The following is a 15,886-nucleotide window of genomic DNA, read 5'->3' as shown; positions in this document are numbered from 1 at the left end:
ATTCAAACACAAAGGTACTCTAGCACTAAAAGCTGGCTCAGAATTCTATAAGCAAGAGTTTTCTTTCCATTCACTTCAGCTAAAGTATTACTCTTCTCCATCAGTAAAATGAAACTGAAAACTATGGAGCCAGAGCGGTGATACAAGTGGTAAGGCCTCTGCCTTGCATTTCCTAACCTAGGAAGAACCACGGTTCGATCCCTCAGTGTCCCATATGCGCCCCCTCCACACCAAGAACAATTTCTAAGCACATAGCCAGGAGTAACCCCTGAGCATCACCGGGTGTGGCCAAAAAAAATGAAACTAGAAACTAATTAATAAGACAAAAGTTAAAATACTTAAAAATGCAACATCAAGAGGCCAGAGCAGTGGCGCAAGTGGTAAGACATCTGCCTTGCCTTCACTAGACTAGGACAGACTGCAGTTCGATACCCCCACATCCCATATGCCCCCCTAAGACAGGAGCGATTTCTGAGCACATAGCCAGGAAAATTCTCTGGGTGTCACTGAGTGTGGCCCAAAAACAAAACAAAACAAAACAAAACAAAAATATGCAACATCAACCAAATAAAGCAATATTTAAAGACTATGAAATTTAATGATGATAATTCTGAACATTCAGAGTATTCTTTATATATAATTCTAATACTGAACACTGCCACTTATGAAATATCTTCACTATTGTATAAACAATACAGAATTTACAATTACAAGCATTTAAATTTTAATTACATTTCAGTCATTTCTGTGTGTGCAAATCAAGGAAAATTACAACTTATCTCTTATATTCTGTATATTCTATATTTGGTTTGAGGACAAATTAACTATTTATAGAATTAATATTCATATTAACATTCATAGAAGAATTAAATAACAAGAACCAAACATATGAATGATAAATTTTAAAATACATAACAATAAAAAATTTTTCCAAGTGGGTATTAGCCTATCAATGTTTTTCTATCTGTCCAGATTGATGAAGTTACTCCTTTCTGGTTACCATAACTGACTTCTGAGGATGCTGCCTTCCCAATCTGATGTCAACATCTCCTTCTTCCAACCACACTCCTTCCTCTTGATAGGCATCCCAGGACTGGAAGCTGTTCATGGCTGGCTCTCTATCCCCTTCTCCTTCATGTACACTGTGGCCCTCACTGGAAACTGCCTGATCCTCTTAGCTGTGAGGAAGACGTCAAGCCTGCACCAGCCCATGTACTACTTCCTGTCCATGCTGGCTCTCACAGATGTGGGCCTCACCATGTCCACACTGCCCACCACATTAGCTGTGCTCTGGTTTGATTATCGGCTCATAGGCTTCGATGTCTGCCTGGTCCAAATGTTCTTCCTCCACTCCTTCTCTGTGGTAGAGTCCTCAGTACTTCTGGCCATGTCCTTTGATCGTTTTGTGGCCATCTCCAATCCCCTGCGCTATGCAACTATCCTCACAAATAATGTCATCATCAAAATTGGGCTGGCTATAGTGGCCCGTGCTACCCTATCTCTCTTTCCAGTCCCATTCCTGCTTAAACGTCTGAATTTCTGCCCTAACAAAATAGTTTTGTCCCATTCCTTCTGTTTCCATGCAGATGTCATGAAACGAGCTTGTGCTGACATTATTGTCAATATCCTTTATGGTCTGTACGTAGTTCTTTCCACTGTGGGTGTCGACTCCCTGCTTATAGTCTTGTCCTATACTCTTATACTTCATACAGTGATGAGTCTTGCCTCTCCCAAAGAACGTGTTCGAGCCCTCAACACTTGTGTTTCTCATATCTTAGCTGTTCTGGTTTTCTACATTCCGGTGATAGGTGTATCCATGATTCACCGTTTTGGAAAGCATCTATCCCCTATGGTGCATGCTCTAATTGCCTATGTGTACCTGGTGGTGCCCCCTGTACTCAATCCCATCATCTATAGTGTTAAATCAAAGCCTATTAGGGAAGCTATGCTCAGGGTGCTCAAGGAGAAAAGCAGATACTGACATATGTTTACAGATATAAACCTTAAAAGAATTTAGGCATCTGAAAGAGATATTGCCACTAAAACACAAGCTCAAAGACAGATAAACTCTTACCTAAAACATCTGCACCAAGAGATGACAATGGGTTCTTGACCCTTAGAAGACTTTCCTCCTATAAGATTTGGGGATCCTTGAATACTAGAAAATTCTTTGACAAAAAGTGTTCATGCCTCCCCTTCCTGTTTACAATCTTATAAATATTACTCAAACTAATTGAAAGTCTTTCTTCTTGCAAAGAGTGGCCCTTTGCCAGAGACATAAAATTTTCTTAGTTAGGAAATGACATGGAAATATATTGAGTGTGGAAAATAAACAAACCATTCTATTAGTTTCTAGAGAGATGCATACACCATGCCATAGTTAGAGGGAAAATGTCTTAACATGGTGTCTTCCAAGGAGCTTATGTGGTGAAGAGATCGGCTCCTGAAATTAGTCCTTGGATAAAAGTCAGAGCAATATGAAAGCAGCACAAAATTGAAGGACTAAGCTCAATAGACTCTTGCCTTAGTACACCTTAGTATAGATTAGTACAGCTCTCGGCCTTCATACAGCTTAGGGCTCCAAAAGGGAGTACAGCAGGGATCTGATCACTATGATGTCCCTTGACTAAGGGGCAGGATTGACTTCAGGTTAGAAATGACTCCAGAGGGGCTCTTGCAGTGCCTCAGTGATAGGGCGTTTGCCTTGCAAGCATCTGACCGAGGACAGACTGAGGTTAGATCCCCTGGGGTCTCATATGATCCCCTGAGCCAGGAGCAATTTCTGAGTGCATAGCCAGAAGTAACCCCTGAGCGTCACCGGGGTCAAAAACCAAAATAAATAAATAAATAAATAAATAAATAAATAAATAAATAAATAAATAAATAGAAGAAAGAAATGACCCCAGAGCCATGTCTCTAAAGAGACATGGGCTGCGAGTTCCTTTGCTAATTGTGAAGCTCACCTGAGAAGGTAGCCCAATAGCACTTTATAGAAGATAAAACCCATCAACTTTGAAACCACAAAGATCACATTTAGATAATTATAAAAAATATTTTTATAATTAATATTACATAAGAAAAAGTGTACTTCGGTTGTTTTTCTGCAATTAAATAGAAACATTAGTATCTAGTTTATAAAGTTATGGTGAGAATAAATGTAGGTAAAATGATGTAAAACATATGTAGTTATCAATAAAATTTTCTACTATTATTATTATATTAATTACTTTTATCAGAACAAGAATTTATTTGTGGATAAGTCCTGGGAACTTCAATAGTGATTGTATCAGGTTTTTTCATTGAGAAGCACGTAACTGTCTGAATATAATGATAGGTAGTCAATTACAATTGCAATTACTGATATAAGAAAGGTGGTACACAGGGAAATAAACATGATCCAGAGAGATATTGCATGTCATAGGCACTGGCTTTAAAAGCAGTTGACCCCAGTTTGATCAGCAGCACTGTATATGTTCCCAAGTGCTGACAGAAGTGATCTCCAAACATGATACTAGGATTAAGACCTAAGGACAGTTGGCTGTGGCCCAAAATAAAAACACAAAAATAACCAAAACTTAACAGGAGAAGTAAGGTCTATAAGAGACACTTCTTGAAAACATACATTAAAAAAACCTGAAGTACACTTAGTAAATGAAGTTTTATGTAGTATTGAATAAATATAAAAACTTTTTTACTGATGGTAGAGGTATGACAGGCAATAATATACCCTTTCTTTACCTTAGATATAATGTATTGGCATATACAGAATACTGAAACATGTGGAGTGAGTGTTATTAGTAAGTAAGGATGTTTAATGTTTGATGCATTTATCTTTCATTCTATGAAATGCATGTGTCTTATCAATTTCTACTTTTAACAGCTGAGCCAGTAATCTTCATATTCTTGTCCAAATGCCACATTCCTTCACTCCTTGAGATATTTTGGGGGCGAAGGGATTTCTTTCTTTCAATTATATAGATGCTATTTATTTCTAGATGAACTACTGGGTGTTCAATTTAGTTATTAGTTCCAAGTAGTCTCATCTAATCATAACTAACTCTGCCTCTTCAAGTTTGTAGAAGGATATTATTCACAAAAATGAAATGAACTGAGGCCAGAGTGATAGCACAGCAACAAGGCATTTGCCTTGCACCAGGCCAACCCCAGACGGACCTGGATTCAAGCCTCGGCATCCTATATGGTACCCTGCACCTGCCAGGAGCAATTTCTGAGCAAAGAATTAGGAGTAATTCCTGGTGCTGCTGCTGGATGTGGCCCAAAATTTAAAAAAAATTTTAAATGAGGAGAACAGATATAAATGTGCTTGTGAAGAACTGTCAACCCTTGTGTGAATACGTATTAGAGAATGTTGATGTACATAAACAAAGCTTTAAAGCTTTAGTACTTCTTCTTAGTACTCCCTCCATCTACCTTTCCCTCTCATCACATACTTTCATCCAAGACAAGCCAACATAGAATAATTTCTATCATTTAATGTCTAGTGTCCGTGGGGATAAGATAGGGTTTTCATAAAGCAGCATAAAAAGAGTTTCTCTTGACTTCCAGGACTTTCAGGATCTATTCTATGTACTACAACTGAATGGTCAGAGCAGCAACAAGGATGAGTAGTAAGGATCCACACTTAGATCTGTCTCTTTTTCAAAATGCTGAAGGGTTCCTCTGTCACTCACTCTTCCCTCCCACCTCCCAAGCAAGAGACAAGAGGGAAAAAATAGAAGTTAGAGGTATTAAGGATGAACACAAGACCTAGGTATTATCACCAATTGACCCTTGGGTATTCTGAATACGAGAGAAATGATCAAGAAGGATTAGTTCATGTGTGTTCTGGGATATTTGGTCATAGGAGGGCACAGATATTCAACTCTGTTTCCAATAATAATGGTGACACAAAGAGATAATGATTACAGATTCTCAAATTCCTTCTCAACTATATTCTAGAAAAAATACATTTTTCTGTTGGTTACATAGAGTGGTTCATAAACTTCTCCAGTTACTCATTTACCAAAACTATTAAATTTCTAAAGGCATCATATATTGTGTTGACTGTAATGTTACCAATATAAACCAGAGTTACTCTACAGAAACTGCAAAGTAGCTAAAAGAAGAGTAAAATTAGCTATTGTCATGAAAGTTATTAAATGACTGACTGGTGGATTAATGTTCATGAATTAAAAAAAACTGAAGGAAAATTTGAGTGTGTTTTTATTATGGAAACAAACTGTTACGGGTAAGAATAACAAGGATATGAACTTAAAAAAAGGAATATTTATGTAAATCATGTAATGCCAGCATTAAAAAGACATAATCTAGTACAGTTCCCTAGTTACATAGATAAAGAACATAATTACCATAAGGAAAATCTGGCATAATTTTTATAAACTTGCCACTAGGTACAAGTTTATAAGAAGCACAGCTGGTGGGGCAGAAGAGATAGCATAGAAGTAAGGCGTTTGCTTTGCATGCAGAAGGTCAATGGTTCGAATCTCAGCATCCCATATGGTTCCCCCGTGCCTGCCAGGAGTGATTTCTGAGCATGGAGCCAGGAGAAACCCCTGAGCACTGCTGGGTGTGAGCCAAAAGCAAAACAATCCAAAAAAAAAAAAAAAAGAAGCACAGCTGGTTTGAAAAAATAGTTATTTAATGCCCCGTGAAGAATAAATCATTCTATCATATTTCCTGTTTGGACACTTGATTTTTTGCCAAACATCAGTATCTTTGCCAAAATACATAGTAAGACTTAAACCTGAGGCCCAGAAAGATTATACAGCAGTTAAGTATTTAAGATGATTTTCTTAAAAGCAACCAATCCTGATTTGATTTCTAACACCCATATTTTGCCCTGACCTGTCAGGAGTAATCCTTAAGGACAGAGTCAGGAGTAATTTCTTAGCATAGCACGGTGTATGAACCTTCCTCCTGGAAAGAAAGAGAGAAAGAAAGAAAAGAAAGAAAGAAAGAAGAAAGAAAGAAAGAAAGAAAGAAAGAAAGAAAGAAAGAAAGAAAGAAAGAAAGAAAGAAAGAAAGAAAGAAAGAAAGAAAGAAAGAAAGAAAGAAAGAAAGAAAGAAAGAAAGAAAGAAAGAAAGAAAGAAAGAAAGAAAGAAAGAAAGAAAGAAAGAAAGAAAGAAAGAAAGAAAGAAAGAAAGAAAGAAAGAAAGAAAGAAAGAAAGAAAGAAAGAAAGAAAGAAAGAAAGAAAGAAAGAAGGAAAGAAGGAAAGAAGGAAAGAAGGAAAGAAGGAAAGAAGGAAGGAAGGAAGGAAGGAAGGAAAGGAAGAAAGAAAGAAAGAAAGAAAGAAAGAAAGAAAGAAAGAAAGAAAGAAAGAAAGAAAGAAAGAAAGAAAGAAAGAAAGAAAGAAAGAAAGAAAGAAAGGAAAGAAAGGAAAGAAAGAAAGAAAGAAAGAAAGAAAGAAAGAAAGAAAGAAAGAAAGAAAGAAAGAAAGAAAGAAAGAAAGAAAGAAAGAAAGAAAGAAAGAAAGAAAGAAAGAAAGAAAGAAAGAAAGAAAGAAAGAAAGAAAGAAAGAAAGAAAGAAAGAAAGAAAGAAAGAAAGAAAGAAAGAAAGAAAGAAAGAAAGAAAGGAGGGGGAGAAGAAAAGAAAATACTTGAATCTATCTTACAATAATTGTTTTGAGTTGATTTCATTAAACCATGACTAATTTTTACGTGTCATATGGACTTGCATTGCAATGATACTGAGGTGAGCTGAATTTTGAAAACTTCCTTCAAATTCTTACAATAAAACACAATTTTTTAACAAGGCTGTAATGATCATAAAATAGGTAGAGCACTTCCCTTACATGTGACAATCCTAAATTTAAACCCTCATAACAGGCATGTCCTCCCCAAATTCCACCAGGTACTATCCCTAAGTGAAGAACCAGGAATAAATCCTGGGTACAGCTGTGGACAAACAAACAAAAGATGTATACACTATATCAATTCTATAACATATGTTTGTATTACTCGAGCAACCAGAAATGCTAAACAGATTACAATCTCTATAGTTACGGTTGTCCCATATAATCTACTTTAGTATTTATCTGAAGAGATGCACATCCAAGTTAAGTACATATAGTATTGATATACTACTCTGAAAAATTATTATGAAATTCCAGGGTGTAATAATGTGTTTCGTTTTCTTTGATATATCAGGAAGTTGAGCTGATTAAGAGTGTGAGGACTCATGGGGCTGGAGAGATAGCACAGCGGTAAGGCTTTTGCCTTGCATTCAGAAGGACGGTGGTTCAAATCCCTGCATCCCATATGGTCCCCTAAGCCTGCTGGGAGTGATCTCTTAGCATAGGGCTAGGAGTAGCCCCTGAGAGCTGCCGAGTGTGACCCCCCCCCAAAAAAAATAAAATAAGAATAAGAATAGAGTGTGAGGACTCTTAAGTAGTGTTTACATTGGAAGAAAATATGATAGCAAAACAATTGTTATAAGAAGTTATAAGAAGTAGCAAAACTATGGATAAAAGAATGTGAGAAAAGCATAAATGCATGGCATATTGGGCAGAAACAATAGTCAATGTATACACCAGCTTATTCCTGTGCTATTCACCAAAAAGGCTGTAAAAACACATCTATCTATAGATGTCTCCATTAGATTTCTCAAACTATAAAATAGATGGGTTCAAATAACAGGATATTTAGTTGATATTTTAAGAAAATATTTTTCAGAAAAATGAATCAACTCCTCACTGGACTTATCTTCTGTGCCTAGCCATCCCATAATCAGCATGGGTTTTTTCTTCAGTACCATAATAACATACATGATTGTAGTTGGGTTTCAGTCATATAAAGAACACCCCGTTTTTCACCAGTGCTACCTTCCCACCACCAATGCCCTAAATCTCCCTCCTTCCCTAATCCCTCCCTGCCTTTATTCGAGGCATGCATTCTACTTTTCTCACACATTAACATTGTCGTGATAGTTAGTGTAGTCATCTCTCTAACTAAACCCACCACTTTTTGTGGTGAGCTTCAAATTGCAACCCAGTTCTTCCAGCCCTCCTCTCTGTTGTCTCTGGGCGTTATTACAATAATGTCTTTTGTTTTTCTTAAAACCCATAGATGAGTAAAACTATTATGTGTGTGTCTCTCTCTGACTTATTTCATTCAGCATAATAGATTTTTTGTACATGCATGTATAGGAATTTCATGACTTTATCTCTCTTAACGGCTGCATAATATTCTATTGTGTATATGTACCACAGTTTCTTTAACCATTCATCTGTTATAGAGCATCTTGATTCTTTCCAGAGTCTGGCTAGTGTAAATAGTGCTGCAATGAATATAGGTGTGAGGAAGGGATTTTTGTATTGTATTTTTGTGTTCCTAGGGTATATTCCTAGGATTTGTATAGCTGGATCATATGGGACAGTGGTCCTCAAACTGTGGCCCGAGGGCCACATATTGTATTTGTATTTGTTTTGTTTCTTCATTGCAAAATAAGATATATGCAGTGTGCATAAGAATTGGTTCATAAGTTTTGTTTTTACTATAGTCAGACCCTCCAATGGTCTGAGGGACAGTGAACTGGCCCCCTGTTTAAAAAGTTTGAGGACCCCTGATGGAGCTCAATTTTCAGTCTTTTGAGGAATCTCCATATTGTTTTCCATAAAGGCTGGACTAGACAGCATTTCCACTAGCAGTGAATGAAAGTACCTTTCTCCCCATATACCCGCCAGCACTGATTGTTCTTGTTCTTTGTGATGAGTACCAGTCTCTAGGGCATGAGATGTTGTTTTGATTTGCATCTCCCTAATGACTAGTGATGTGGAGCATTTTTCCATGTGCCTTTTGGCCATTTTTATATATAAGAATTGTCTGTTCATTTCTTCTTCCCATTTTTGATGAGGGTAGAGGTGCTGGTTTTTTGTTAAGTTGTGTCAGTACCTTGTATATTTTGGATATTATTAGCCCCTTATGTGGTGGGTATTGGATGAATAGTTTTTCCCATTCTGTGGGTGGCTTTTGTATCCTAGGCACTATTTCCTTTGAGGTGCAGAAGTTTCCCAGCTTAATATAGTCCTATCTGTTTATCTCTGCTTCCACTTGTTTGAAAGTATTGCTTCCTCCTTGAAGATGCCTTTAGTCTCAGTGTCATGGAGTGCTTTAGCTACGTGTTATTCTATAATACTCATATTTTCAGGCCTGATATTGAGGTCTTTAATCAATTTGTATTTGACCTTTGTGCATGGTGTTAGATGGAGGTCTGAATTTGTTTTTTAGCAAGTGTCTGACCAGTTGTCTCAACACCACATCTTGAAGAGGCTTTCCTTGCTCCATTTTGCATTTCTTGCCCCTTTATCAAAATTATTTGGTTGTATATCTGGGGCACATTCTCTGAATATCCCAATGATTTGAGGGTCTGTCTTTATTCCAGTACCATGCTATTTTTTTTTTTTTAGAGAATTCTATTTTTTTTTTGTTTTTTTTTATATGATTATAATTTTTTTTTAATTTTTTTTTATTTAAACACCTTGATTACATACATGATTGTGTTTGGGTTTCAGTCATAAAAGGAACACCACCCATCACCAGTGCAACATTCCCATCACCCAAGTCCCAAATCACCCTCCTCCCCACCCAACCCCCGCCTGTACCCTAAACAGGCTCTACATTTCCCTCATACATTCTCAATATTAGGACAGTTCAAAATGTAGTTATTTCTCTAACTAAACTCATCACTCTTTGTGGTGAGCTTCCTGAGGTGAGCTGGAACTTCCAGCTCTTTTCTCTTTTGTGTCTGAAAATTATTATTACAAGGGTGTCTTTCATTTTTCTTAAAACCCATAGATGAGTGAGACCATTCTGCGTTTTTCTCTCTCTCTCTGACTTATTTCACTCAGCATAATAGATTCCATGTACATCCATGTATAGGAAAATTTCATGACTTCATCTCTCCTGACAGCTGCATAATATTCCATTGTGTATATGTACCACAGTTTCTTTAGCCATTCATCTGTTGAAGGGCATCTTGGTTGTTTCCAGAGTCTTGCTATGGTAAATAGAGCTGCAATGAATATAGGTGTAAGGAAGGGGTTTTTGTATTGTATTTTTGTGTTCCTAGGGTATATTCCTAGGAGTGGTATAGCTGGATCGTATGGGAGCTCGATTTCCAGTTTTTGGAGGAATCTCCATATCGCTTTCCATAAAGGTTGAACTAGACAGCATTCCCACCAGCAGTGGATAAGAGTTCCTTTCTCTCCACATCCCCGCCAACACTGTTTATTCTCATTCTTTGTGATGTGTGCCATTCTCTGGGGTGTGAGGTGGTATCTCATCGTTGTTTTGATTTGCATCTCCCTGATGATTAGTGATGTGGAACATTTTTTCATGTGTCTTTTGGCCATGCGTATTTCTTCTTTGTCAAAGTGTCTGTTCATTTCTTCTCCCCATTTTTTGATGGGGTTAGATGTTTTTTTCTTGTAAAGTTCTGTCAGTGCCTTGTATATTTTGGAGATTAGCCCCTTATCTGATGGGTATTGGGTGAATAGTTTCTCCCACTCAGTGGGTGGCTCTTGTATCCTGGGCACAGTTTCCTTTGAGGTGCAGAAGCTTCTCAGCTTAATATATTCCCATCTGTTAATCTCTGCTTTCACTTGCTTGGAGAGTGCAGTTTCCTCCTTGAAGATGCCTGTAATGTCCTGTAGTGTTTTGCCTATGTGCTGTTCTATATATCTTATGGTTTTGGGGCTGATATCGAGATCTTTAATCCATTTGGATTTTACCTTTGTACATGATGTTAGCTGGGGGTCTAAGTTTAATTTTTTGCAAGTGGCTATCCAATTGTGCCAACACCACTTGTTGAAGAGGCTTTCCCTGCTCCATTTAGGAATTCCTGCTCCTTTATCAAAAATTAGATGGTTGTATCTCTGGGGAACATTTTCTGAGTATTCAAGCCTATTCCACTGATCTGAGGACCTATCCTTATTCCAATACCATGCTGTTTTGATAACTGTTGCTTTGTAGTACAGTTTAAAGTTGGGAAAAGTAATTCCTCCCATATTCTTTTTCCCAATGATTGCTTTAGCTATTCGAGGGTTTTTATTGTTCCAAATGAATTTCAAAAGTGTCTGATCCACTTCTTTGAAGAATGTCATGGGTATCTTTAGAGGGATGGCATTAAATCTGTATAATGCCTTGGGGAGTATTGACATTTTGATGATGTTAATCCTGCCAATCCATGAGCAGGGTATGTGTTTCCATTTCCGTGTGTCCTCTCTTATTTCTTGGAGCAGAGTTTTATAGTTTTCTTTGTATAGGTCCTTCACATATTTAGTCAAGTTGATTCCAAGATATTTGAATTTGTGTGGTACTATTGTGAATGGGGTTGTTTTCTTAATGTCCATTTCTTCTTTATTACTGTTGGTGTATAGAAAGGCCATTGATTTTTGTGTGTTAATTTTGTAGCCTGCCACCTTGCTATATGACTCTATTGTTTCTAGAAGCTTTTTGATAGAGTCTTTAGGGTTTTCTAAGTAGAGTATCATGTCATCTGCAAACAGTGAGAGCTTGACTTCTTCCTTTCCTATCTGGATTCCCTTGATATCCTTTTCTTGCCTAATCGCTATAGCAAGTACTTCCAGTGCTATGTTGAATAGGAGTGGTGAGAGAGGACAGCCTTGTCTTGTGCCAGAATTTAGAGGGAAGGCTTTCAGTTTTTCTCCATTGAGGATAATATTTGCCACTGGCTTGTGGTAGATGGTCTTCACTATATTGAGAAAGGTTCCCTCCATTCCCATCTTGCTGAGAGTTTTGATCAAGAATGGGTGTTGGACCTTATCAAATGCTTTCTCTGCATCTATTGATATGATCATGTGGTTTTTATTTTTCTTGTTATTGATGTTGTGTATTATGTTGATAGATTTACGGATGTTAAACCAGCCTTGCATTCCTGGGATGAAACCTACTTGATCGTAGTGGATGATCTTCTTAATGAGGCATTGAATCCTATTTGCCAGGATTTTGTTGAGGATCTTTGCATCTGCATTCATCAGTGATATTGGTCTGTAATTTTCTTTTTTGGTAGCGTCTCTGTCTGGTTTAGGTATCAAGGTGATGTTGGCTTCATAAAAGCTATTTGGAAGTGTTTCTGTTTGTTCAATTTCATGAAAGAGTCTTGCCAAGATTGGCAGTAGTTCCTCTTGGAAAGTTTGATAGAATTCATTAGTGAATCCATCTGGACCTGGGCTTTTGTTTTTCGGCAGACATTTGATTACTGTTTTAATTTCATCAATGCTGATGGGGGTGTTTAGATATGCTACATCCTCTTCCTTCAACCGTGGAAGATTATAAGAGTCCAAGAATTTATCCATTTCTTCCAGGTTCTCATTTTTAGTGGCGTAGAGTTTTTCAAAGTAGTTTCTGATTACCCTTTGAATCTCTGTCATATCAGTAGTGATCTCTCCTTTTTCATTCCTGATACGAGTTATCAAGTTTCTCTCTCTCTCTTTCTTTGTTAGGTTTGCCAGTGGTCTATCAATCTTGTTTATTTTTTCAAAGAACCAACTTCTGCTTTCGTTGATCTTTCGGATTGTTTTTTGAGTTTCCACTTCGTTGATTTCTGCTCTCAGCTTTGTTATTTCCTTCTGTCTTCCTGTTCTTGGGTCCTTTTGTTGAGCATTTTCTAGTTCTATTAGCTGTGTCATTAAGCTACTCAGGTAAGCTCCTTCTTCCTTCCTGATGTGTGCTTGCAAAGCTATAAATTTTCCTCTCAGTACTGCTTTTGCTGTGTCCCATAAGTTCTGAGAGTTTGTGTCTTGATTGTCATTTGTTTCCAGGAACCTTTTGATTTCCTCCTTGATTTCATCTCGGACCCACTGGTTATTGAGCATGAGGCTGTTTAACTTCCAGGTGTTAAAGTGTTTCTTCTGAGTCCCTTTGGAGTTCACAAATAATTTCAGAGCCTTGTGGTCAGCGAAGGTAATCTGCAAAATTTCTATCCTCTTGATCTTATGGAGGTATGTTTTATGTGCCAGCATGTAGTCTATCCTGGAGAATGTCCCATGTACATTGGAGAAGAATGTGTATCCAGGTTTCTGGGGATGGAGTGTCCTATATATATCCACTAGGCCTCTTTCTTCCATTTCTCTCCTCAGGTCTAGTATATTCTTGTTGGGTTTCAGTCTGGTTGACCTGTCCAGTGTTGACAAAGCCGTGTTTAGGTCCCCCACAATTATTGTGTTGTTGTTGATATTATTTTTCAGATTTGTCAGCAGTTGTATTAAATATTTTGCTGGCCCCTCATTCGGTGCATATATGTTTAGGAGAGTGAATTCTTCCTGCTCTACGTACCCCTTGATTAATATAAAATGTCCGTCTTTGTCCCTTACAACCTTCCTGAGTATAAAGTTTGCATTATCTGATATTAGTATGGCCACTCCAGCTTTTTTATGGGTGTTGTTTGCTTGGATAACTTTTCTCCAGCCTTTTATTTTGAGTCTATGTTTGTTCTGACTATTCAGGTGCGTTTCTTGTAGGCAGCAGAAGGTTGGATTGAGTTTTTTGATCCATTTAGCCACTCTGTGTCTCTTAACTGGTGCATTTAGTCCATTGACGTTGAGAGAAAGAATTGTCCTGGGATTTAACGCCATCTTTATTTCAAAATTTGGTGTGTCTTTTGGGTAGTCTTGTCTTAGATTAGGTCTTTCAGTTTTTCTCTTAAGACTGGTTTTGTGTCTGTGAAGTTTCTGAGCTGTTTTTTGTCTGTGAAACCATGTATTCTTCCATCAAACCGGAAAGTGAGTTTTGCCTCGTATAGTATTCTGGGTGAAGCATTCATTTCATTCAGTCTTGTCACAATATCCCACCACTGCTTTCTGGCATTGAGCGTTTCTGGTGACAGGTCTGCTGTAAATCTCAGGGAAGCTTGCTTGAACATGATTTCCCCTTTTGATCTTGCTGTTTTCAGAATTCTGTCTCTATCTGTGGGATTTGTCATTGTGACTAGGATGTGTCTTGGGGTGGTTTTTCTGGGGTCTCTTTTGGTTGGTACTCTTCGGGCATGCAGGATTTGATCACATATATTCTTTAGCTCTGGAAGTTTCTCTTTAATGATGTTCTTGACCATTGATTCTTCCTGGAAATTTTCTTCCTGGGTCTCTGGGACTCCAATGATTCTTAAGTTGTTTCTGTTGATCTTATCATAGACTTCTATTTTCGTCTGTTCCCATTCTTTGACTAATTTTTCCATTGTCTGCTCATTTGCTTTAAGTTTTTTGTCCAATCTCTCCTGCTGTATGGAATTGTTATGTATCTCATCTTCCACAGCACCAAGTCTATTCTCAGCTTCTGATACCCTGTCCCAGAGCTTATCCATTTTGTCATTCACTTCGTTTACTGATTTTTTCAGTCCTGTTAGTTGACATGTTATTTCAGTTTGGAGTTTTGTCATTTCTGCCTTCATATTTTCTTGGTTCTTATTAGTGTTCTGTTCAACTCGATCCATGGTTTCTTGGAGTCTGTTGAGCACCTTCCATATTGCTAGTCTAAAGTCCTTATCTGAGAGGTTGATTAGTTGTTCAGTCATTATCTGGTCCTCAGAATTGTCATCTTCATTCTCTATGTCTGATGCTGGCCTGCGCTGTTTCCCCATTGTCACATTTGTATTGTGGGTTTTTCTACGTGTTGTAGTGGTATTCATTGTCTATATGATGTAGGCAGCACACTCCTCTGGCTCCTCCCTTTCTGGATGGGCTGACTTGCCTCTAAGGGAGGGGAGTCCTCCGTGGATGAAGCCTCACACTGGGTCAAATCTTAGGCCCGAGCATGTAACAGAGAAGACAGTCCAGAGAGAAATGTTTGCTTCTGTGATATAGCGCCGTTCTTAGTGTGATTTTTCCTTCTTGTTGCAATGGAGTTCTTTCCTTAGAAAGAGTGCACGGCCGCGTAGCGAAGCGGAGCAGCCGTGCTCCTCTGAGCCTCTTTTTGCCCCACTCGCAAGAGTTTCACGCAAGAGGACAGTAGACAGACATAGACAGGTCACACTCACAGTCTTTCACAGCTGAGCCCCACTGGGCCGGTGTACTTTCGCGGATTTTCCCCGCCTGGTGTCACACACAGGGAGCCAGCTTTTGCCAGTACCATGCTATTTTAATGATCATAGATTTCCAATACAATTTAAAGTTGGGAAAAATGGTGCCTCCCATATTTCTTTTCCCAAGATGTGCTCTAGCTATTCACGGATGTTTATTGTTCAAAAAGAAATTCTGAAGTATTTGATCCACTTCTTTGAAGAATGGCATGAGTAGCTTTAGAGGAATTGCATTAAATATGTACAATGCTTTGGGAAGTATTGCCATTTTAATCATATTAATTCTGCCAGTACATAAGCAGGGTATGTGTCTCCATTTTTGTGTGTCCTCTTTTATTTCTTAAAGCAGGGTTTTGTAGTTTCCTTTGTATAGGTCCTTCATCTCTTTAGTTAAGTTGACTCCACGATATTTGAGTTTACTTGACAGTAATGTGAGTGGTATTGTTTTTTAATGTCCATTTCTTCTTTATCATTATTGGTGTACAAGAAGGCCATTGATTTTATGTGTTATTTTTCTAGCCTGCCCTTTGCTATATGAATCTATTGTTTCTAAAAGATTTTTATTAGTTTTTAGGGTTTTCTAAATATAGCAGCATGTCATCTGCAAACAGTGAGAGCATTTCTTCCTTTCCTATATGAATGTCCTTGATAACTTTTTCTTGCCTAATTGCCATGGCAACAACTTCTAGCACTATATTGAATAAAAGTGATGAGAGAGGGCAGTCTTGTCTTGTCCCAGATTTTAGAGGAAAGATTTTTAGTTTATCTCCATTGAGAATAATATTTGCCATTAGCTGTGGTGACTTTGACTTTGACTATATTGAGAAAAGTT

The 15,886-nt window shown here is 37.8% G+C and overlaps 1 protein-coding gene across 1 annotated transcript; it reads left to right on the top strand.

The window, feature by feature from the left end:
* The first annotated feature begins 1,018 nt into the window (after positions 1–1,018).
* On the top strand, positions 1,019–1,981 carry LOC126018190 (olfactory receptor 51I2-like). Its single transcript, XM_049780336.1, has one exon. The coding sequence runs from the start codon at positions 1,019–1,021 to the stop codon at positions 1,979–1,981; it is 963 nt and encodes a 320-aa protein (XP_049636293.1).
* Positions 1,982–15,886: the final 13,905 nt, after the last annotated feature.

Source organism: Suncus etruscus, chromosome 9 (genome assembly GCF_024139225.1).
Source record: "Suncus etruscus isolate mSunEtr1 chromosome 9, mSunEtr1.pri.cur, whole genome shotgun sequence".
Lineage (NCBI taxonomy): Eukaryota > Metazoa > Chordata > Mammalia > Eulipotyphla > Soricidae > Suncus > Suncus etruscus.
Note: the sequence above shows the minus strand (reverse complement) of the source record. Positions and strands in the feature narration are given on the sequence as shown.